The sequence below is a fragment of the Perna viridis genome, chromosome 13, assembly GCF_037379345.1.
Source record: "Perna viridis isolate PV_CMFRI_1.1 ecotype Kerala chromosome 13, ASM3737934v1, whole genome shotgun sequence".
In the NCBI taxonomy this organism is placed as follows: Eukaryota; Metazoa; Mollusca; class Bivalvia; order Mytilida; family Mytilidae; genus Perna; species Perna viridis.
In genome coordinates, this window is record NC_142457.1 from 19,540,300 (window position 1) to 19,565,032 (window position 24,733).

General features: G+C 33.3%; 2 protein-coding genes across 9 annotated transcripts in view; one reads left to right on the plus strand and one right to left on the minus strand.

Moving 5' to 3' along the window:
• The first annotated feature begins 194 nt into the window (after nt 1-194).
• On the plus strand, nt 195-15,049 carry LOC148599855 (uncharacterized). Of its 3 annotated transcripts, XM_088558781.1 has the most exons (10): nt 206-373; nt 1,976-2,070; nt 4,488-4,546; nt 5,264-5,376; nt 6,136-6,229; nt 7,010-7,079; nt 9,397-10,305; nt 12,057-12,178; nt 13,013-13,171; nt 14,877-15,049. In XM_088558781.1, exons 2-10 carry the CDS (start codon nt 2,008-2,010, stop codon nt 14,989-14,991), a joined length of 1,704 nt encoding a protein of 567 aa, XP_088414907.1. In that variant the 5' UTR covers nt 206-373; nt 1,976-2,007; the 3' UTR covers nt 14,992-15,049. The 3 variants fall into 3 exon arrangements, with proteins under 3 accessions (XP_088414908.1, XP_088414907.1, XP_088414909.1); XM_088558782.1 differs by lacking the exon at nt 1,976-2,070 and having other exon boundaries at nt 195-312; XM_088558783.1 differs by lacking the exon at nt 1,976-2,070.
• Nucleotides 15,050-16,009: 960 nt separating this feature from the next.
• Nucleotides 16,010-24,733, minus strand: part of LOC148599856 (uncharacterized) — a 48,342-nt gene continuing 39,618 nt past the window's right edge. For all 6 annotated transcript variants that reach the window (XM_088558769.1, XM_088558767.1, XM_088558766.1 and 3 more), the window contains one exon: nt 16,010-24,594. In XM_088558769.1, the coding sequence (XP_088414895.1) occupies nt 19,411-24,594 (5,184 nt within the window). In that variant the 3' untranslated portion in view covers nt 16,010-19,410. The remainder of the gene's footprint in view (nt 24,595-24,733) is intronic.

Here is a 24,733-nt window from a genome sequence, read left to right on the forward strand (position 1 = left end):
TATATTTTTGAGTTATTCTTGATTTTTGATGTGATGCATAAAAATTGCAACAGATTGATAATTTTTGATTATTTTGAAAACAAATTTGCATTCTATTATAAAAAATAACGATGGGTCCTAAAAAAATCGATAAAATATTTCAGATCTAATTTTAATAAAAGTGCTCTCCTTATTTATTCCTCGGAACTCTTCGAAGGAGATATTTCGGACCACCTCTGAATTTAGCTCACAAAACGACGGTCGGAGTATTTTGAACACAGTGGTGTAGATCTACTTATGTACATTTGTACTTCCCAAAGAAACAATAAAACGGTGTTTATCTGAGTACATCTATCTGATTCTTTATGTAACAGAAATCAAGGAGAGGTTAAGAGTAAGGAACAAAATGATCATAGGGTTGAAGTAGACATTTTACTTATCAAAATTAGTTGGCTTAGCCACAGGTTCAGGCCAGTCAGGCCTCAGGGGCTTACAACGTAACAAATGCACTTGTGTAAAGTTAGTTGACACACCAGGGAGAGGGCCTGTCTGGTGATTTTGAATGTATACTAAACACAAGCCCCTGTGGATTAGCTGCAAGCTTTGTTCACAAACAAACATGTACATTATGACTTATGTCATTGATGTATGATGTACTACTTTGTATAATATATGTTTTTTTCATGTGCTTTTGTCAGATTTTAATTTGTATGTAAAGTTGATCAAAATAATAAAAAAAATGCATGTTCTGCTCATGCTGAATTTCTCCAGCTAATTTGTATTTATTTGGAAACACTGCTAAGCAGGGGCGCATTTCTTTTACCTGAATCTGAAAAATGTTTCAGTACAATGTTTCAAAAAACAGAAACATGATTCGGTGATTAAAAATACAACATTTGAGAAACTGTAACATGTTTCAGTTTCTATCAAAACAAACATGTTTCAAAAGTAACAAAATGGCTTGGTAGCGAAGCAAAATAATATCGGGATCGATTTCGGTTTGTGTTTCAGTTTGAAACATCAATCACTTATGTTTCAAATGTTTCGATATCTTGTTTCTGTTTCAAGTAAAAGAAACAGTGAAACATGAAATTGATTCAGAATCATGTTTCAGATTCGAGTAAAAGAAATGCGCCCCAGGCTAGTCAAATTATAGAGGTTTAACCTCTTCCCTGTGTTATTTCATTCTGGTGCAGTCACAAATTTTGGTCTTTGTTATGAAGAAAAGAGGCCGCAAATGTGGATGATATGTCAGAAAGATCAGATCAAGAGGTGTTTATTAACATATTCAAATCAGCTCAACATTTCATATGTGATTGGAGGAAGGTGAAACCTTTTAATTCTCCTGTAGAAACCTTAATTGAAAGCACTTTTGATTATTTTTGTCAGCTCTGATTTGATATATTATACTTATCACCTTCCAATATGGAATATTTTGTAATGATATACGGTTTTAATTGTCTGAAAACATCCTAATTGTCACTGTCTGAAATGTCTATTGGCCGAAATGTCCTTCTGCATTTGTAAGGAGTTAGGGGTTGTCATAGTCTGAAATATTTTTGGATCGAATTGTCCAACATAGGTAAATATGGTTCTTATAACCTTCTAAACGTCTTAAAAGATTTATTTCATTTAGTTTCTTTTCACTCTGTTGCAGTTTGTGCTGTTTAATTTTGTTTTTATTTCATTTTGATTCATTATTTCTTATTGTTTCATTTCAGTTCTTTTCTTTTAATCAATTCTTTTTATTTGGTTTTGTTTTGTATTTGTTTCGCTATTTTTAATTACCCAAGAATTATGAAATATTGATGACATAATTTTCGTAAACATCTGGATACCATACTGCAGACTATTTTGGCCAACCCTGTCTTGGAAAAGCTGTGATTCGATTTTTATTTAATCTTCGAAACTAGCAGATATTATCTGAGACTGGTTTGTTTTTTAATCGCATTTACAAAGTTTACGCAAAAAAAGCTGCCATGTTGCTGTTTTTCAGCTCCTGAAAATGAAGGTACAAACCGGATATTGATGCTTTTTTTGGCTATAAGTATGCAGAACCAAGTTGATAATACAACCATTAACACTCCAAAGGTTACTTTTTATAAGTTACTGTACACCCTCAAAATCCTTGTAGTTAAATTCATATTTTAATATTGATTTTCAACCTACAATAAAATATAAACAGAACTGAATAATGGTCTGTTATGTAGGAGGCATTCCTCACTAAAATCAGATGATAATTAAATGCATGCATAACTAAGAATTTTACCTTTGCACCAGAATGAGGTTAAACAAAGACAATAATGGTGACCAATGGTCATTGTCATTCATTCATACCTTAAGTACATGTAGGTCAGCATTTACAATCATGATAATTTTCTTCCACATTTAATCGATCCAGGCTATGTGTATAGAAACAAGACATGTCCATCAATTGTTGTCTTTGAATTTTGATTGAAGGCTGAATATTTTGAACACTTGAGTGTGGTTTAACCCCAGTATACTTTATGTCCATACCAGAGAAAATTTCAAAATTTAATAATTAAAACACTTATTTTTAATCTACCCTAATGTTTTTACTTCAATTTACTTATTCCCTTTCTATTTGTAAATTTGTGATTCCTAAAAATGCATGTCTTAATGTTCTGAACTTTCCCCTCTGTTTTTCTGCAAACTTACATACATGTATACTAAGTAATGATGTCATAAAGTCTTTTGACCATCTGACCAGTGAACTTCTATTTTTTTTCTACAAGGATCTAAAGGAGTAGGATGTGGATGAATATTTAAAAAAAATTGTTCCTTTTATTTAATCAAAGTTAATTTTTCAACGTTCGTTGCGTTTTTTTGGTGAAGTTACTTAACTTTTCTTAAAATTTCCGTTATTCTCATCTCAATCCCTAAAAAATCGAAATGTAGAAGTACAGAAAATTCAGCATAATATCTTTACATAGTGTAAACAAATTGAAAGACAATTGATCATACATGTAGATATTTTGATATTGACAACAGACACACTTTTTGTTCGTACATGTAAGTCATGTATATATTAAATTGACTACAAATTCATTGCAATTTCAAATTTCAATTGAATTGATGAAAGCTAATATGTAATCTAAAACATTTCTACAATTTGTCTCATACAGTAAAGTCTGATTAAATCCTCAGAAGCTATTTATTGGAACTTCTGTAGGGTGATCAGATGCACATGCTTGCAGGACTTGACACACATTTCTTGGAGATCTGTGTAGTGTGTATAAAACACAATCATATTTACATGTACATGTACACTACTGTCAACACAAATTTTAATTTCTCCACACTCCTTTGTGGAAATATGAGTGAAATCTCAATGTCTCCACTCTCCACAATGGAGTCACCATTTCAAAAATTATTTGTAGTTACATGTAACTACTCCAGTCTTTAGGTATATACCAAGGTATATTTGACGGTTCTAGCAGTTTTAAAACATCTCAATTATGGACAGAATAAATATTAAAAATTAAAGAAATAGAACAATCAAATCCCAGTTTTTACTTTGGTCAAGTCACAGTGGAAGACATGAGTGACTCCACTGTGAGGAGTGGAGAATTTAAAATTTTAGTTGATGGTAGTGTATGCGCTTATATTAATCTACAATATACATGTTTTGAACCAATGCAGAAAAACTATAAAAAAAAAAACCAACTTTTTAAGCAACCCAGTGCCAAGGGTAGGAAACAATAAAATTCTAGCCAGTCCTGAATACAAATTTTCAATATATTTACTATATGGCTGAATATACATGTATTTTTGCTACAATTAGCCAGCCCTGCCAAAATATAGCCAGTCTCGGGCTGGCTACTATTTCTAACTCTGCCATTGCCACCTCAAAAAAAAACAAAATAAGTGTGTATATTATATGGGTGTCCAAGTTATAGTTCAGTCAGTTGTATGAGATTTGTTGTAATTCATGGTAGATTCTATTGCATGCTTAGGAGACCTTTAACATAAAAGGTTGAGTTGGTCACACATACATTTGTTCATTTTATAGCACATGCAGTGATGATAATCAGGGTATAGAAAGGTCAACTCAAAAACTTCAAGGTACATGTAATTGACTGGACAATTAAGAAAGATATTTAAACTTCTTTCAGAAAATTAAAAAGATTTTGATAGAACTTTAAATATCCTTCCTAATGTCCATTCAACTACAATGTACATTTACATCAGGAAGTTCGTCAGATATTTTTCGTATCTTAGAAAGCCTTAACTCTATCCACACAATAATATCATCATTGAATGTGCTTTTAAGATTAACATGCATTGTACATTGTACATGTATAGTGTGAATATCTAGTAGTTAATATTTTCAATTTGGACATCAGTGGGAAAATACATTTTATTGCTTCTATAAAAGGTTTTTTTTTTTTTTTTAAACAAATGTAGCAGTTAGAATACATTTGGATTCTTGTTTCTTTCCAAATATCTGCAAGTCATTTTATATTTTACTTGTATCTTTATTGCAGAATAATAAAATGGATACAGATGAAAAAAGAAAGATCAAGGAACTTATGAGGGAAAAGGAGTAAGATTCTAGAGTTTAAGGGCATCAAACTTGACAAAAAACACTTACATGTACATTGTATTTTGAACCATATCTAATTTCAGATATGAAGTTAACAAATTTTATCTGATAGCTTTTATTTAGAATCCTGTGTGCTATTTGGATGTTTCATTAAAACCCTGAGTATAGTAGATAAGAAATCTTTCAACTGTTTGTGTGATTTTTTTACTTTTTTTAACAAGTTTTGGTGAATTAATGGAAAGTACCGTTAAGCGAGATATTTTCGCAATGTTCTAATTTTTGCTATATTAGGGAGGTTAGAGTTATCGCAAAAATGAAAATATGCCAAAATTAAGGCAAGATACGTCACAGTCATCTCCCGTAGACCGTTTCTACAGACCTGAAAAACAAAGACAGCCAAAATTTTTAAAAACCTCTATTTATAGAGCAAATCAGGAAATTTAGCAACCATGAAAATTACCCGCTATAAGGTATACCTGTATATATTGACACCCTGGCAACCACAAACATTACCCGCTATAAGGTATACCTGTATATATTGACACTCTGGTTCTGTAACGAAGCTCCATAATAGAAGATAATTTTCAATTTACATGTAAATACATAATTCACTGAGATTTATGTAACTAAAAATAGACATAATTTGAAAAAAATCGAATGTAATCAACAATACCAGGACTAACCTATTTTTGCTGCTGTTTTATTGTGATTGTACAGAAAGAAGGAAGAAAAGTTACAATGGATGTACAAGGGAGATAAGCCTGACACAGATGATTATTTACTTGGGAAGAGGATTGATAGACATATAGAACAAGATGATAAACCAGCAGGTACTGTGTAAAAATATTTTGGAGAAATTTTAATACTAAATAGTTTTTTTTTTTGCATTTGGTCAATCCATTTCGGAAAAAAAGATTTTCTTAAATATAAGTCCTAGTTCATCTAGATTAATTTTATATTTACAAAAAATGTAAAATTGATTTGATATCTTCTTTTATTTTTCGCAAAATTAAGAACCCATGAAATTCTTAACTTTTTAATTTTTTTGTCAGAAAGGTGTTTTAGAATTGTCTTAATTTTAATAGTAAATTGGTACTTTTTAGTAGATGCTAAACTTCACAGTTTCTCTCTGATGTAAGCTTTTATTGAAAACAAGAGGCAATTTATTTGTTTATGTATAACAATTAGGTTTTTTGCCTATCAATATTTAAAGTAAAGTTGTTTTTCTAAATGTCAGGCAGGTCCTATAACAACATTGATACATTGACAAAAAAATTCAGACTTTATGTTCATAATGTATTCTTCTGTAAAAGATAAAGGCATGAATTTGACTAGGAGAGATTCTTTATGTTGAATAATTATGTACTCTGTGTAACAATGATCAGATATTTCCTTTTAATAATACATTCTAAATAATGTTTTTCTCCTATTAACCTATTGATACACAAATCTTAAATGATTATTATTATGCTCATCCAAATCTGTAACTGACATTATTTTTTTTTTTCTACTTTGAATCGTTCGCTGCCTGATTCTTACAAACAGCTATACTTAAGTTTATAATGAATGTATGTTTGTTTTGTATATAGATGATGTTGGAGCATTATTTGCTGAGAGGATTCAAGCTAATATTGCTCTGGATATGGCAGCGAAAGCTAGAGAAGATCCTTTATTTGCTATCAGGTATAATCGCTATTTTGTTCAAAATCCCTTTGATCTTGCTAGACGATAATTTTCAATTTCACGCCAGTCGAGTAAGAATGAAAATTTTCACCAGTTTCTGTGTCCTCGCATGACATACAAGCAACAGTGTAGGAATATTTGATGACCCAAGTAACCGTCTGTTTGTTTACTGCGTATGAAATAATGGCTTATTTGTGGTAATATTTTCTAGTCTACAGTGGAAAATGATTAATTACAGTAAATTATCTGATTAAAATTATAAATCCCAAAATTATTTCACAAATTTTAAACGCAACCGTCATAGTTAACCCAGTTTTTTCAAATGATGCGTATCACTGCGGCACAACATACTCTCACTATAACATGATGTAAGACGAGGCATATTGAATTTTCACTCTGAAAAGTTCTTTTGTCAAATTAGGAAGAAATTTAAAGACTAAATATGATAAATGACCAGGAAAAATATAATGACTGGAAGAATTTGCACGCAAAAAAAACCATAAGAGTAACTAACCTGTGTACTAAAGTTAGTAAAGATTTTACTCTGTTGTGTTTTGTATATTTTTATACTGGTAGTAACCTCCCCTTACAAGCAGGAGGTACATGAACATAGTGATCATGCTGCCCATCTGTCCCCAGTTTCTCTCTGCAACACTTCTGAAACTGCTGAATGGAATTCAATGAAACTTGAACACATTCTTCATGCCGTTGTGCATCTTCTGTTTTTGCATCTCTATCTGAATGACTTTTGTTTAAAAATTGTATTGTTAAAATTGACAGACAAAAAGAAGAAGATGTGAAGAAAAAGTTGCTGGAAAACCCTGTTAAGATGAAGAGACTGAAAGAACAGGTATTCGTTTTTGCCTTGACAATTGAAATCTGTTCTAGGGGAAATAATTCAAATTTTTATGGAATTTTATTTCTATTTAGCCATTACGGATGCAAGTGATAAGCAAAACTACAGAATATGTATAAATGAAATGAAGCATTCATGAAATCATGCTGTCTTGCTATTATCTGTATGAAAAGTAATGTATCACCGTGGGAATACTGTTAAAGAATATATATAAATTTTAATTTGCTTCTGTTGGTGCCTATAAAGCTTGGGTTTTTACCTCTATGGGTTGGTAGGAGTGGAAAAATATCGCTTCTATGGGAGGTTACCCCAATTTTCAAGTGCTAGCCCCCCCCCACCAGTCCCATGTTTGATTTACTGGAACAGCCCTTAGATTGAAAGTTTTGATAGTTCCACAAAGTTCAAGATTTAATGTGTTATGGTCAAATTTACAGAATGCTGAAGTTTTCTGGTGAACTAAAGCCTACGGAAAGTTTCATAAAGTTGATATTTAGTTTGGAAGTTAACATTTATAACAGACTTACCTTTGAAAGCCCAAAACAAAAATAACTGAAGCCCTGGAGATAGAAATACTACATATGTTTGAAATGGAATGATGATTTATCAAAATAGAACAGTAGGAGTGAAATGATGCTTCTTTATTTTCTGCTTCAGAAAGTATAAGATCACATAACCAGTCTTAGTTTTTCATTTGGCTATTGCACTTTTGAGATAAAAATTATATAGATTGTACATGAAATTGGTACTTTACAAGAGTTATTGTTCTTGTTTTGTTTGATTTGGCTGATTTAGTCGGAAGTTAAAGAAATTCTCAAAAGTACAGATCTAAATATAGGAAGGACTTATTTTGACTATTGTCACATAAAAATATATAGCATATGTAGACCAAAAAAGTTTTTTTCACCATGAATCACCTTACCATAGTCAGTGTCTGAATTTTATATGCACTAGTACTTAACAGGATAATTAATTGGAAAAGTGAATAACCAAAATATAATCTGGAGTGCCAAGGAATACCATGTTTTATCAAGTGTGCTGAACTTGTTCCACCCATGAGTTAAATCTTCAAACTGTTCTTGACACTAGTGATTTTATTTTTTTTTTCATGACAACCAAATGATTTTTCTTTTTATTTTGATAGATTTTATCCATATGTGCAGTTTGACGTTTTGGCTAGAGAAAGTCTGAGAGTGAAATCACCAAATTGATTTCACAGTGTGAATTATTGGAATTTTTGATTAATCATTACTTTTTATATAATAAATATTTATCAATGACATTTATATATAACTGGAAGTATTATTGTTGTGGCATACCATTTTTGCAGTTTACATGGGTTTGGTAAGCCTCAAATTTAGTTCCAAAATGAAAAGGAAATTTCTGATTCATTTGTCAAATCCACAAAATCAAGAATCTATGAACTTACTTTTTTCCCCGTAGACTTTGAAAATCTAAACACGTGAATAGAATTACTTTCGCAGTCTCATGTACACTAGATTTTAGTAGTATAGGTTACTGTTCTATCCTTCACTTTGAATTGAATTAGAAAAAAAAATGTGAAATTTATTGGGTTTGTTGACAAATACTTAAGTATCAGACCATATGAAATTTAGGTACTGTCTTTGGTAAAGGGGATTTACAGTGTAGAAAAACCCACCGAACAAATGATGGTTGTTTGGTCTACTTATGCTATATTTTTTTTTAATGCTAGTCCTTTCTGTATATAGATCAGAGTTCACGAAAATCACCAGTCCTGACAGGTAAAATTTGGGTAGGACCAGCATTTCAACCTCGTTAACTGCGGTTAAAAAGATTTTGTGATGTTTGATTAGTCAGTTCTATGTTCTACAGCAGAAAAAAAAAGTTTCGTGAGCTCTGTTTAGATTTGTACTTTTGAGAAAACCATACATTCATCTCCCACTAAAATCAACCAAAGCAAGAACCATAACACTTGCAAAGTGCCAATCTCATACAACAACTGAATGACAAACTAAGACTGGTTAAGTGGTTTTAAGCAGAGGACGCTTACCCTACCGGTGCACCTGGTCAATGTTCCCAATTTTTAGTGGAGTCCGAGCTGCTCACTTGATTTTGTTACTTTGTATGTATGATTTTAGTTACTCTATGTTCTTTGTTTTATATGTCTGTTCTCCATGTCTGGTCTTTGTCCCTGGATTACATTCTTTTGATTACCGCTATAACCTTGGTTCCCTTGATTATTCTTTAACTGTTTCTGATATAGAAATCAAAGTTAATTGAGTGATTTTTGACATGCATGAATCACCTCCTGTCTGACTTGATTATTTTGTAGCTTGAGAAGAGAAAGAAAAAATCAGCACCAAAAGACTCTGACTCCGATGATGATTTAGTCACCAAATATCTTTCAATACTCAGTCAAAAACACCAAGACAAAGGACATAAAAAGAAAAAGAAACATAAAAATAAAAGAGATGAAGGTTCTGACAGTGATCATTTTAAAGCTTCAAACAAGTATGACAAGAAGCATAAACACAAACATAGCAGAGATCATGATGATTCAGATAGTGACAGAGTTTCAAATAGACATGGTAAAATGCATAGACACAAACATAGTCGAGATCAGGATTTTTCTAGATCAAAATATAGACATGATTCAGATTCTGATGATCATAGGGATCATAGAAGGGGAAAATATCAAAGTAATGATAGACACAGAAGTGAGAATGACAGAGAAAGGAATTATGGGAAAAAGAAACACGATCCTTCATCTGAGAGTGATGATCCAAGGCCAAGGTTGAAACAATTTAGAGACTCTCCAGACAGAAATCATGGGAGGAATCGAAGAAATAGATCACCATCCCCAGGTAGCAGACGACAAAAACATAGACATGATTCATCATCTGATTCAGAACATCATAGTCATAAAAAATCTTCAAAACTTATGTCATCATCATCACTAGATAGCAGACAACAAAAACGCAGACATGATTCATCATCTGACTCAGAACATCATAGTCATCACAAATCTTCAAAACAAAGAGACAAGCAAAGTGATTACAAGCATGTCAGTAGACATAATGAAAATGGACACAAACATTATGATAAGGGATCTAAAGGACATGAAAAGAACAAGGGTGATTCAGATTCTGAGGAGGAAGTTAGGAAAAGGGAGAGAACTAGGCGTGATTCAGATTCTGATGAGGGAAATAGGGTACCAGCCTCTAGGAAATATGGCCTGATTGTAAGTGATCATTCATAGTAATAAGAGAGATACTTGTAGTTTTTACTGCCACCCAAATTTTTGTCCTCCTGTCAACAGGTTCATGCCCAAATTTTAAGACATGAAAAGGCCCAGTAGATGGACAATATTTTGCTCCAAAAATAAACTATCAAAACAATAGAATTTTGGTTCTCATACATGTATCTCAGATATACATGTACTTTATGACTAGTACAGATTTGAAAAAAAAAAATTTCTACAATGTATAACCTTATCCTTGTATCCTTATATTGAGCATACATCTAGAAGTGCTAAACATTTACTGTATTTACATATTAAAGGACCGATAACTCCAAGAAGGGTTTTGTTAACGTATCTTGTAGAGTTTATTTATATATTTTAATGGTTTCAAAGTTTCAGAGTTTTGATTAACATCATCATATTCATTCATAAAGGATAGCGGCAATGATGAATAATATTCGAATTCAGAGCCAGTGTGACTGTTTGAGTGACGGCTTTCGTTAATTGCAGTTTACCAAAAATTTTGAATTAAAGCAATCAATTCTAATGAAATGAATTGTTGATGAACATTTTTCTTGAAAAATCCTTATATAAGTCGAAGTGGATGATCAGTCGAGGCTGACACTTTGCTGAAAAAAAATATCGTCTTACAGTCCAGAAAATATGGTACTAGTCTTTGAAATCAAGGGCTTCAGTTTAGAGTTATACACAAGCAAATGTGCCTCACATGAGAATTTGCATCATATGATTATCACATAAATCGAGCACCATATGATAATCATATGTTTCGGTATACATATGATTATCGAATAATTTTTTACAAACATATGATTGTCATATGTTTTTAAGCCAAAATTACCATATGATTATCATATGAATCGAGCACCATATGGTTATCATATGTGGCACATTTGGCTGTGTACAACATATCAACAATGAATGTGTATCTACTTAAAATTCTAAATAAAATATTTTTTAGATTAGAAAACCTACCCAAAAAATCCCTGAATAGAAATCAACATTCATCCTTATCTCCATTTAGTTGACTTGCAAAACATAATTCAATAGATTTTTCTTAAAAATATAGCATAGTCTTATGAATATATTGATAGCAAAGTCATGAAAATGTTAAGGATAATTGAAATGTGAAAGACAATGCTATATTGTCCTGAAAGAGCTTGATTGATTGATTGTTGGGGTTCAATGCCAAAAAAAAGAAGAAAGAGCTTAAGGAGGTAGACCTAGGATAAGGGACATAACTCTTGAAATCATTGATATGTTTGTACCATATTCAATTTCACCAAAGCCTATCAAGCTTTCATTTGAAACCGAATGAAATCAGTCCAAGTTACTTTGATGCTTAAATGAGATTGATGTAAAATGCTGAATACAAACATTCCAATGATTTGTAGGAGTTGTGTCCCTTACCCTAGGTCTATCTCCTTAAAACCAAACATTTACATGTATCATAGGGTAACTGGATGCCACTTCAAAGTAATTTACTTCGCATCCATGTTAACTATAACTGTTTAACTGTGGAACATTGTCTATAATGCAGATGTGGTTCACACATTTAACTCTGTGGTCTATTTTTTATGCTCCTGCCATTACACACAGGTGTCAAGCATTTTAATGTTACATTTAGGTGTCAAGCATTCTTTATGGTATTGATTTTAATGTCATTATGCATCTTCAAATGACTTGGGACTTAAGTCTTGATCGCATATAAGTGCATTAATTTTTTTCTACAGAAACTGAAGCAGACGTCAGATGATGAAAAGCCAAAAAGGAAAAGGTCAAGGTCACCAAGAAGAGAAAGGTCACCAGTGTTAAAGACAAAACAGAATTTTAACAAGGCTAATTTCAAACCAAGGTATAAATTGAAAGCAAGAAAAAAAAAAACAAAACAAACATTATAAGCAAATTGAACAATGCTTTCAGTTAATCTTGATCATGCTGATCCTTCATACAAGTTTTTATGCTTTTGCCTGCTCCGCTTTACTCTTTGCTCAGTTTTAAAGCACTTGAAGATCGCTTTTATGTGTACATATCTTTATACATCAAATTTCCAATCTATTCTGCTGATTTTTTTGTGCAAAATTACATTCACTTCCATCAACCTAAATTTTAATTTCTCTACTCTCCACAGTGGAGTCACACTTCCTCCACTGTGACCACTTTGTCTCCTACGAAATAAAAACTAAGATGATATTTTTTCATTTTAAATATTAAATATTTTTTCTGTATTTAGCTGAAATGTTATTAAACTTTAAGTATCATCTAAGATACACATGTATTCTGATATGAAGGCAGAAGAAGTACATTTTGTTAATCCCCCACAATCAATCAATCAATCAATCAATCAATCAACCCAGTGCATTGGACAGATGGGGTAATACCTTTTAGCTTCATACTATGCATTGTTTTTATTCACCTATATTACATGATTTGGTTGGGATTGATAGGAAAGTACTTTTAATTCATGGATACCAATTTTCATGGATTAGGGAAGAAACACAAATTCCTGAGATCTTGAATTCAAGGTTTTTAGGTTTTCAGTATATACTTCAGTGGAAATCTCCTTTTTGTTAGAAACCAAATCTTGTGGTTTGGTCTACCAACGAAAACCATGTAAAATGGTACCCCACGAACAATAATACTTTCACAGTAATTAAATCTAAATAGTGCTAATAATTTACTACAACAGGAAACTAACTGATGAGGAAAAGAAAAGAAAATTAGAAGAAATGATGAGCAATGCTAAATGGAGAGAAGAAAACCGATTTAAGAATGTCAAGAGATATGAAGAAGATGATAAAGCTGAGGAGGAAGAAAGAGCAAAGTCTAAGAAATCTGCATTCTTAAAGTAAGTATTTCCTGCTTATCTAGTAACACCCCTCAGGTGAACCTGCTTATCCAGTTACACTCCTCAGGTGAACCTGCTTATCCAGTTACATTCCTCTGGTGAACCTGCTTATCTAGTAACACCCCTCAGGTGAATCTGCTTATCCGGTTACACTCCTCAGTTGAACCTGCTTATCTAGTAACACCCCTCAGGTGAACCTGTTTATCTAGTAACACTCCTCAGGTGAACATGCTTATCTAGTAACACTCCTCAGGTGAACCTGCTTATCTAGTAACATCCCTCAGGTGAACCTGCTTATCCAGTTACACTCCTCTGGTGAACCTGCTTATCCAGTTACACTCCTCTGGTGAACCCGCTTATTTAGTTACACTCCTCTGGTGAACTTGCTTATCCGGTTACACTCCTCTGGTAAACCTGCTTATCCAGTTATACTCCTCTGGTGAACCTGCTTATTTAGTTACACCCCTCAGGTGAAAGTTTGCAAATTTGGGGTTCTTAAAAGTAAATAGATTTATTGCCTGCTTACCAGTATTTTGTTACACCATTTCAAATTTCTGAAAATAAGTGTATTCTGTTGATCTACTAACACCCTTTATGTAAAGGTCTGTAAAATCAGGGGTACTTTGAGTAAGGATCTTATGTCCATTTTAAGTGGAGAAAATGTGTTAAAACATTAATAAACCACACGTCGAATTAAATACGTAAAATATGTCAAATCAAGTATCAGATTTATATGTATGTCTCATTAAACTTTTGTTAGCTAGTCCAGTGACTGTGTATTAAAAGTAGAATAAAAAATTACATTCGGTGTATGCTCTTTTATACGTGGATCAAAGGAAAAAAGGACGTTAGAAAATTCCATAGACAATTTATGCATTTCAATAAATTATGAGTGGCCCCCTTTTACCAAAATGATTGGATCATAGACAAAAGTAAAGGTACATTGTATTACGACCCCAAAATCCCCTTCTGAAGTGATCCTTCATAGTGTTACGAAAATCTGAATATAAAGGTTGTCAAAGGGCAGAAAATAACTGGTTCTGAAAAGAGAAATGAAGTACTTATGAAAAAAAGGTAGACTAAGATTTAAATTAGTTTTTGACCTCAGGAAGGGACCCCTAATCCCCTAATCAATAACCTTGCAGTTATTTAAAAGTAATTAAAACATGAAGCTATTTACAAATGCCAGCCTTACAGTGTTCTATAGGATTCGACTTTCCCATCACCTGGAGCAAGTGATGAAATTGTGGTGTAGGAGTGTTGTTCCATGTTCTACTTTACCTCTGACAAGTAGAAAACTTGAAATTTTGATAGGATAATTTATTAAGTTGGGAAAGCTAATTTTAGTGTTGGAAAGTTATTCTTCATTTAGATATTCCCCATGGAATTTTAAAATTTTGAAAAAATTCAGGAACATTGCCTTAGAGCAGGGGTTCAAATTAGCTCTTGTCTGGGGTCTAGGACCCTCCATCTCCAATGCATCACTATTGAAATATCATTTACCTGAGTCCTGGACCTCCTGTATATTACTCTAATTGAGGACCTTTTATTCAGGATGCCAAAAAGTTCGGAACCTTTCTCCTTGAAAGTAAATATGAACCCCTGTAGAGTCATATTTTTGTCTGAATATGCTTTAAAATTTCCTGTCAAAAAGACTAGTATTTGTACACAATATTTCATCTATTATTTGTGCATTATTTTTCAGTTCTATGATGTCAAGCCATGCTGATCAGAGCTCAGTGGAGGACAGAATCAAGAGAAATAGATACAATATACAAAGAACTAAAGCTGATCTGGACAAAAATTTCCTGAAAAAATAGCTAATGTATTGTCATTTTATTTTCAAAATGGAATACATTTATCTTTATTTTTATACTACATTTTGTTGTTGTTTGTGTGCCCTTTTTAGGTGTGGGGTATATAAGTTTTAGTGCTGTTGGTCTGTTTGTCTGTCCCATTAATTTTTTCGAAGGTAAATCAAGGGAAAACAACGATTATAAAGTGTCAGATATAAAACACACATGATTTTAGGAAGCCAACGAAAGAAAGCCAAAGTTGCTGAAATCAGAAGTAAACATACATGCTTGTACTGGAGTTACATTAGTTACATTCTATGAAATGTTTATTTTTGGCAAAAAAAAAACATTGGGGGTCATAACCCCAAACCTAAATACCAATCTGTCTTTTTGTTATTTAATTTTATAAAGGTCAACCAACTGATAATCAATTTAATGCTTGAAAACAAAGCGTCTACGGCTCATGACACGGACAATGATGACAGCGCTATACAATTATTTGACTGCAAATGTGTATTAAACATGTTAAAATCTATCTCAAAAGACAAAAAAGTGAACTCCCAGGTATGATTTGATACAGACACACAGACAGATAACTATAGGGTATTGCCCACTTTTTCCACTGAAAGAGCAACATAGATATCTCTAAATATAATATGGGTACACCATGGATCATTACGGTTTATCCATCTGCACCATGAAAACTGATTTGTTCAACATGGCATAGTTTTCCTTCCCTCTTTCGTCTATTCTGGACTTAACTTTTTACGAGCAACTTAGCGGGTGCTTCTAGAAAAGCAGAGGATGCTTACCTTACCAGTGCACCTGGTCCATGTTGCCAGTTTTTAATGGAGTCAAAGTTGCTCATTTACTTTTGTTACTTTGTATGTATTATTTTGGTTACTTTATGTTCTTTGTAGTGTGTGTCAATTTTCCATATCTGGTCTAGATCTTTGTCCCTGGATTACATTCTTTTGATTTCTGCTAGAATCTTGGTTTCCTTGATTAATTTTTTAACCTTCACAAAGGTATAAATACAAGATTTCATAAAAAATGCATTTATTGACTAGAATTCTATTTTTACAATTTGGCACATTTGTAAATTGAGTATTACAAGTATTTAGGCAGCATCATTTTATCAATCACAGTACACCCTACATTATTTATGCCATTGATACAAATTAAGAATGTTTAAGCTAACTGGTATTCTGTACAATTCAATTTAAAGGGGACCAGTTTAAAGATACAGGTATTCATGTGTTTACAGTTGCTTTTGACTTCTGTTAAAACTGTACATAAATTTCTATAGAGCATAACTGATAATGGTACTTTCAGTAAAAATACCTGGAGGAGTGGAACAAAACCAATACCATACCCTGTCGACGAATGAAAATCAACTTTTACACATTAAAAATGAATATGTATGTCCTCCTTTTCTTTATACATGATTTGTTAAATATCACCCCCCCCCCCCACCAAACAATTAGTTGTTCCACCCCTTTCAGGATATCCTTACAGGAAAAGATTTTTCAAGGTGTTGCATTCATATATATTGTGCAAATAAAACCAATCCATGGAAACCCAGGGGTGCCTCTATCACCTACTCCAAAAGGTGATGGAGGTGTCCCTTGGTTTTTTTGAGAATGAAAAAATTTCTACTCAGTACCCCTTATCTATATATCACTTGAGTGAAAATTCCTATTCTATAGTGTATACATAGAAAGCACCTAAAAACATGAAACAATTAATGGATGAATTGAGAAAGTGCATTAAGAATATAAGCAATAATAAAAATTTTGTCTATTGAAAAATAACATAAATTTTCCATGTGCAATAAACAAAATATGCACATGGAAAAGTTGTTATTTTTAAATAGACAAAATTTTTATCATAGCCAATTCTTATAAATTAATTTTAAAACATATTTTTATCTCTAAACATGAGAAAAGTAGCTCTAAATTTAACTGAATAGGGGTGTGTCAATATTTTTATTTATCCATTGAGATATAACAAAATTATTTTAACCAATCAGATTACAGTATTTATCTCAAAATTAATTTATTTATAGATATAAAAGGAAAAAAAACATATTATTGACTACTTGTTCATAAAAATCACCTAACAACACTCAACCATAATAGAATATATTTGAAAGATGTGAACAATTGCTAAAATCTCAAATCTTTGAGTATCAGTTGCATAGTGCTATCAAAACAAAAAACAAACATCTTTAGATTAATACAAAACATTTTTAAGGATCATTTTGAAGCGGGCAGTGTGTCTAATCCCCCATACTATTGAAAATATCCACAAAATATTAATAAATTCAGTCTTGGGGCCCAAGAAATTTCCCTCAAACCCATTCTGTCTAAACAAAACCATGAATTTTTAAAACCTGTCTAAACCATACCCTGAATTGATTAAAAATGTATCCTTAGTATAAATTTTAATATATGATGAACCTTAGTAAAACAAACACCTGTCTATATTGACCCAAAACAGAGTTCAGTTTAGACAGTTTTCACTGTATTTGAAAAGAAATATATAGGGAAGTAGACCTAGGGTAAGGCATATAACTCTTACAAATCATTGCAACTTTGTGTAAAGCATTTTACATCAATCTCATCTAAGATTTTATATTTAGCTAACTTAAGGAGGTAGACCTAGGGTAAGGGACACAACTGTTGAAATCAGTGATATGTTTGTATCATAGTCAATATCACCTAAACCTATCAAGCTTTCATTTGAAACAGAATGAAATAAGTCCAAGTTACTTTGATGTTTACATGAGATTGTTGTAAAATGCTGAATATAAATGTTCCAATGATTTGTAAGAGTTGTGCCTCTTACCCTAGGTCTACCTCTTTAATATTTGATTAATTTACGTGGTTGCTAATTTTTGCGGTTTCTGTCATGTGAACATATTTGCGGATATCAATTTTCGCGGGTTTCAAAACATGATAGGCGGTCTATAGTGTTAAAACTCAATTCTGCAAGTACTATTTTTCATGCTTTTCTGTCCACAACAAAAATAGCGAAAATTAGTACTCTGCGAAAATTAATACTTTTACAATAATTACTAACACAGCCTTAAAACAGGTAATGTTTTAACAAATAACAACAGTAATGAAACAACAATGCAAAACAAAACCAAGAGACTGCATAAAAACAAAGCTTGATCTTCAATTTAAAGGTACAATAGAACAAGAACTTAAAAATAGCACATAAATTCCTTGTAAGCAACAAGCCGTGATTACATTTAGAAATTCAAAAAAAACCAAACAAACAAGCCTTGTTCAAAATTACTACTAACAAAATACAAACAGATGTTTGACAGGAGTCCCAGGTTAGAAATACTGTTCCATAATTATCAATAATTAAAGAGAAACATTGAGTTATTTCCCTTAGACAAACATGAAATAATTGAACATGCAGAATACTTAGCACCATATATAAAGCAGAAAATAAAAATATGTAGGATACCTTTGCAATAAAATAAAATATCAAAAACAAAAAAGAAACAATGAGTTATTTCCCCTTGATAGATATAAAGCAAATATACATGTATATAATTTGGCACAAGAAATGATTGATGAAGACATGTGGCATGTAAATATACACTAAATAAATAATATCACATTGTTGTGTCAGATCTAGATAAACTAATTTTGGCACTAATATATAATGCCTAATAAAATAACAAGTACAGTACAGCTCTGGTGGATTTCACTGTTTCCAAACATCTCAGGGACTGTGGACATTCTTGAATACATAAGAATCAAACATTTTTTCTTTATTTTGTTACTTTAATGGGTAAAAAGAAATCTTGAACTTTTTTGTTTGATATTGTAAAAGAAGTTTTTAAGATGGGGTCTGAAATAGGATTTCAAAGAGAAGAAAAACTATGTTCCTTCTTTGAGTAGGACATGTATTTTAAAAAAAAATTGGAGGTAACCTTTTTAAGCAAATATTTGGAGATATCCCTTTTTTAGGGGAGGGGATAATTTTGTCAGGAATGGCCTTATGTATCAAGATTATCTCAAGCACCCCTACACCTAAGTCTCTTCAAGATGCATATTCAAAGCAATTTAAGTTTCCAAACTGAAAAAAAAAATTGAGGTATCAAATTAAAAACCATAACTTGATCCATTTTCTACAAAACTGTGTTGATTTCCCCTCCATGTTAAGTACCATTCTGTGCATTTCAATTAAATTTGACATGAGACAATACTTCGATCTTTGAGGGTTATTTCTTGAAGTTATGAGGTATAAATACTTGGATAATACAAAATTTTTTTTTCTTTAAGTGCCACACCTTATACACATTTGGCCTGACTCTAAGACAGAACAGTACTTAAAAATCAATTTTGGGCATCATATTTGAAAATACATGGATGTGAAGTAAGTAACTTACAAATATCAACAGTAAAAAGTGAAATAATCTTACAACGCAGTCTCTTTAACATTGACCTTTAACCCTAGTTTAGCAGGAGCAATGTTACTGTTGTTAAATTGTGAGTCCTTTCTCAGATCTGGGTCAGAGTGAAAGATCTTGTTCATGAGTGTTCTTTCTTGGAGCATGGCTTCGGCTGATGAACACTTCCTTAATTTTTTAAGATTGGATGTATTTTGTTCAAATGTAGCAAGAAGTTCGTGAAAACTATGAGGACGTTCTTCAACACCTTCACTTGACTTTTTACGACGTAGAACAATGTCTTGTTTCACTTCCGTTTTTAAACTTCCTGATTGAGAATCATTAGATTGTTTTGGGCTACTTTTAATCTCATTTCCATCGTCTGCTTGGTCAGGGCTTGTTGCTGAAGTTTTACGACGGGGATGTCTTGGTGGCTTAGAACCGTGTGATCCTGCAACATTGTCATCAGAGGTTGTAGATGTCACAGACATATCATCTATTTTGTCATCAATATTGTCAAATTTAATGTATGATGAGCGTTTCTTTGATTTCGAGCCATGCTTTTGTTTGATTTGCTTTGCCTTACTTATAAGTTTCTCATTTTCACTTGGTGATCGAGTTAATTTTTCACAACCAACATATCGAAGATCTGGGGCACTTGTCGAATGTTCAAGACCCGCTTTACCACTTCGCTCATCTTCACTAGAACTAAAGAACTCCATTAATAGGGCAATCCCTTTAGAAATAGTTTTTCGCCTTGCCCGTCTTGATTCAGCAGAACTTTCACTAGATACTGAGCCCTCTCTTGACTGGTAAGAATTTGTCTGAAATTTTCTACGAATTACTGCAACAGGTGGTGATGCAGGTTCGGCTGTTTGTGTTTGTGTTTCAACAGTTCGTTGAAGCATGCATGCTGGCATTGATTTCCGATGCTGCAGGTTTGCACTTTTTTTGGCTTCTCTTAACATTTGGTAATCAGACACATCTTCAGATTCACTTCCACTTGTTTTTATCACTTTAATCTCACGAGCCGGACTTACCAATTTTATTTTTGCAGTACTGCTGATAATTTTAGGTTCAGATGCACTTGTGCCTTTTGAAGCAGCCTTTAAGGGTCCTCGAAATTTTGTGACGGCATTGGTCTGTTTTGCTTTCTCCATACTTCTTTTTTGAAAATTTGACTCATTCTTTTTATTTTTTACACCAACTAATGCAGAAAAATTTCCAGAACTAACTGTAAAAACTTCAGACTTTTGAATATCTCTGCATGTATTTGTCTTTGCCGCCTTTTGTGCATCTTGTAATTTGGTTTCAAATTTTTCACTGATGTTTTTTTTCTGACCAACAGTATTGTCAGATGACTTCCGAAACTCGTCAAGAAAAGACTCAATTGTATTTTCGATTGCTGTAGCATGGTGTGTAGGTTGAGACGAAATATCTGTTTCATCTCGCGAAACTTCATCCAATAATGTTTGAAAAGATTTATTTATATCCTCAAATTCCTGTTGAGTTTGATTACCAACCTGAGCAGCCGTTGCTTCTTGATAATGTATAAATCCAGAGTCAGATTTATTTCTTCTTATTGGAGCAGATGTCATTTGCTCCATGTGATGTGATGGTAAAGTTTGACTTTGACTCATGAGGTCAAACTTTGATCTTGGTTCTATCATTTTTGGGTCATCCAAATGCAAACCGTAGTAAATTCTATCCAATTCTGTTAAAGCCTCATTTAGTTTTGCCCTTTGCCGATCCTGTTCCTCTTTAGTGTGAATATTTGGTGGTGTTTTAACAGGTTCTGATGGAGCAAATTTTCTCAGTGCAGATAATATTGAATCTAATCGATTTTCATCTGCATCGACAATTTTGCATTTGATTTGAGAAAGCTTGTCTTCAACATCCCGTGCTAAATTTTGCAAGTCTTCAATAGATTGATTAAATTGTTTTTCAGTTTCAGCAAAACTTGATGCAATAGAACGCTGGCTCATAGTTTCATCTGTCTCTGACTGTGCATCAAAAGCAAGTCCTGTATTCATGAGCCTCTCTTTCAAATCTGATGGATCCAATTGATAATTTCCATTAATAACATATGGAAATTGGGTAAAGTCTGGGTCAATAGGCACTTGTTTGTTATTTTGAACAAAGAGCAGGTTGGGATTTTGTTGATTCACATTTGGGTGCGCTTGATTAGATTGATAGTAATTTGGCAGACTTTGACTAGATTGACCTATAATAGGCTTGGTTGAGTGTCCTTGATATGTCTGGTTGTTATTCCAACTAAATTTATCAGGGCCTGTTTGCTTTGTCTGCAGGTTTATGTTTACCTGCCTTGATTGTTGATTTGGGTGTGTTTGATTTGGAACTTGATGACTTTGTTGCACATTCTTACTTGGATAAACCCATCTCACACCAGGTCTAGGATCTTCAGGTTGCTTCTTCTGTGATGCAAGTAAATTTTTTTGCTGATCAAAATATTTCTGACTAACAGGCTGACCAACATTGGCTTTCAAGTTATTCTGTTTAAGTTTTTCAATAGGTATATGTCTTACAACATTTTTAGGAGCCACAGGAGACTGCACTGTTGAGGAAGAGGCAGAGCTGTCTGCAGGTTGGTTTCTCTGTTGATTTTGTTTCTTTTTCTGAAGAGATAATCTGATATCATCCAAAACCTCATCTAGAGCCTCGATACTACTTTTTGCTGCTACAGCCAACTTTAATGGCTGTATTGTTGGTGTGTGAAAGACCTTTGGTTTTTGCTGTTCTGTTGTAGAGGCAGTCTGCAGTGGTCGTGAAGTTGTTATTATAGTTGGAGCATAAGAAGAGCATATTACATCTTGATTTGATCTTGGCTGAGAAGGTGGTGGAAATTGAAATGCCTGGTTGTTTGTGTTGACAGATTCACTATTTTGCATGTTTTGTAAAGTGACAAGATCTTCAAAACTTGTCATTTCCTCAATTTGCTTCCATATTGGATCTTCATGGAATGGAATAGTTTGCAAAGTTCTAGCTTTGACTCTTTCTATGCTAACTGGTCCTTGTCCACTCTCCAGTTTTGGAGACCACATGTCTGCAGTGTCAGATTTCTGCTGTGTAATAGTCGGCTGGGTTTTATTAGGAGCAGCTAATGATGGTTGAATTGTGATGGAAGATATATGCTCTGTTTTAACAGGCTGTTGGGTGACAGTTGGCTTCGCAACATTTCCAAAATTGAACTGCCGCCTCTGACGTAGAGGAGTAGATATCATTGGAGTAGATGCTTCAGTACTCTCATTTCCACTTGCATCTGAATCAAACCTCCTCCGTAGATCTTTTACTGACTCACTCTTAATTTCTTGTAATTCAGTAAGCTCCTCCTCAAATCGTGATAGCCGTGCTTGTTTCAGATTTTCAATATCAATATTTTTGGTCATTGATGGTGGTGGCCACATCTTGGCAGAAGTTTCTTCAACAACTTCACTCTGCGTCTGACCTTGAATTTGGCCCTGTGAATGACCTTGAACTTGAGGTTGAGTCAGACCTTGACTTGGACCTCCATCTGAGTCCCTTGAGCTTGATCGCCTTATTATTTTAGCATGCTTTTGGAGGTTTTCAGCAAGAAAACTAGCAGCATCTGACTTTTGTTCAATTTTCGGTTGGTTTACAACTCTAAATAATCGATGTACATTAGTCTCAGCTGATTGCACTTTAGGCTCCATATAAACTTCCTGTTTTTGTAACTGGGGTTGCTGGGCAACAGATTTTGTCACAGTTACAGAAATAGAAGAAACTGTAACATTTGGTTGGGTGTTTTGACTCCACATTTCAGATTGTTGTGTTTTTTGACTCCAGGGCTTTGATTGCTGTTGTTTTACAGACCAGGGATCTGGGTTTTGGGGTTTCACAGACCAGGTTTCTGAGTTTTCAGGTTTCACAGACCTGGGTTCAGGTTGTTGAGGTTTTGTAGTCCATGTTTCTGGAATGCCACCTTCTGATTCTAGAATTGTTGTCAAGGGAACAGGAGACTTTGATTCATTGGAAGTTGTACTGGTACTTTTCTTTTTCATAAATTTCTCCCAACGTTTGATTCTGTCTGTTACCTCAATGTCATAATCAACATCAGAAAACATGCCTCCCTCAACAGCAGAGGCAGATACACTCATTACATCTTGCCCATGTCCTTGTTGAGTTGGAAAAGGAGGATATTTTGCATGGAAATTGGCAGGAAAGTTTGATTTCTTTGAATAATCATTTCCAAATTCACCAAAATTCAACTGGCTGTCTGATTTTGACATATCTTCCATTTGTGAAAGTTCATTATTTGTTCTTCTTAGCATATAAGGACTTTGAGAAGCAGATGGAAATTTTCTCTCAAATTTGGGTGCTGTGTTTTGAAATATATATTCATCTGAAGGAGGAAGTGTGTAAACCGAAGGAGGTGTACTTGATTCAGAATTGCTATACGACAACCGATCATAATGACTTGATTGCGTGCTACGATTGTCAAACTGAGGTTCTTTTGTTGACGGAATTTGCAGACGTAACTTCATTTCATTTTGGAAAGAGTTTATTGGCAGACCCTTTGTACTGTCTAATGACGATGATCGTCTCTTCTCAATTTTGTTATAAATATCACTTTGTTGATGAGGGAACATACGAGGCTGACTTGCAGAGATCTTTTTCAATTTTCCACTCTCCATTTCACTTTCTAAGTACTGGATATTTGATTCAATAAGTTCATCTAACGAATCATCACTATGTGATTTCCGCTTACTTTTTCCTTTCACGCTACTTTTTGTTACAGGGATAGGTTGATATTGTTGATAAGAATTGATATTTGACTGCACATTGCTCTTGTCACCATGGAAACCACTTTGAAGATGTTTATTTGCAAAATTCCATGTAAATTCACCATTTGGGCCTTGTTTTGGTTGACCTTGAACATATGTCACTTCAGAAGACAGAGGATTGATATTTGTAAAGTTTGTTTCCTGTCTTGGTATTTTCCTATAAGGCCCTTGTGCATGAGTCACTTGTTTCCCTGATTGAATGTTTAGAGGTTGGTTGCCACAGTGACCTTGACTAAATCTGGTATCACTTGGCTGTTTGTTCACATTGTTTTGAATGCTTTGCGACTGAAAACTTCCTTGACCTGGACCAATGGGTCTCAATGTGATTTGTTCTGAAGTTGATGACGATTCATTCTCCTTGTTCTGATGTAGGTCTGCTGCCAGACGATCCTGCAATGAGTCAAAATTTTATTACTATGGAATCCTGAAACAATGCCATTTAACATCTAAATATGTTTGAAATGTTTTGAGACATGTTAGTGGAAATATGCAGTGCTAAAATATTCTACATTAACTCACCGAAATTATC

Coding starts and splice junctions, on each gene's coding strand:
- LOC148599855 (XM_088558781.1), top strand. CDS start 2,008: ATGCTTTTTTTGGCTATAAGTATGCAGAACCAAGTTGATAATACAACC. Junction 4,547..5,263: donor GAACTTATGAGGGAAAAGGA/GTAAGATTCTAG, acceptor GTGATTGTACAG/AAAGAAGGAAGAAAAGTTAC. Junction 6,230..7,009: donor GATCCTTTATTTGCTATCAG/GTATAATCGCTA, acceptor TAAAATTGACAG/ACAAAAAGAAGAAGATGTGA.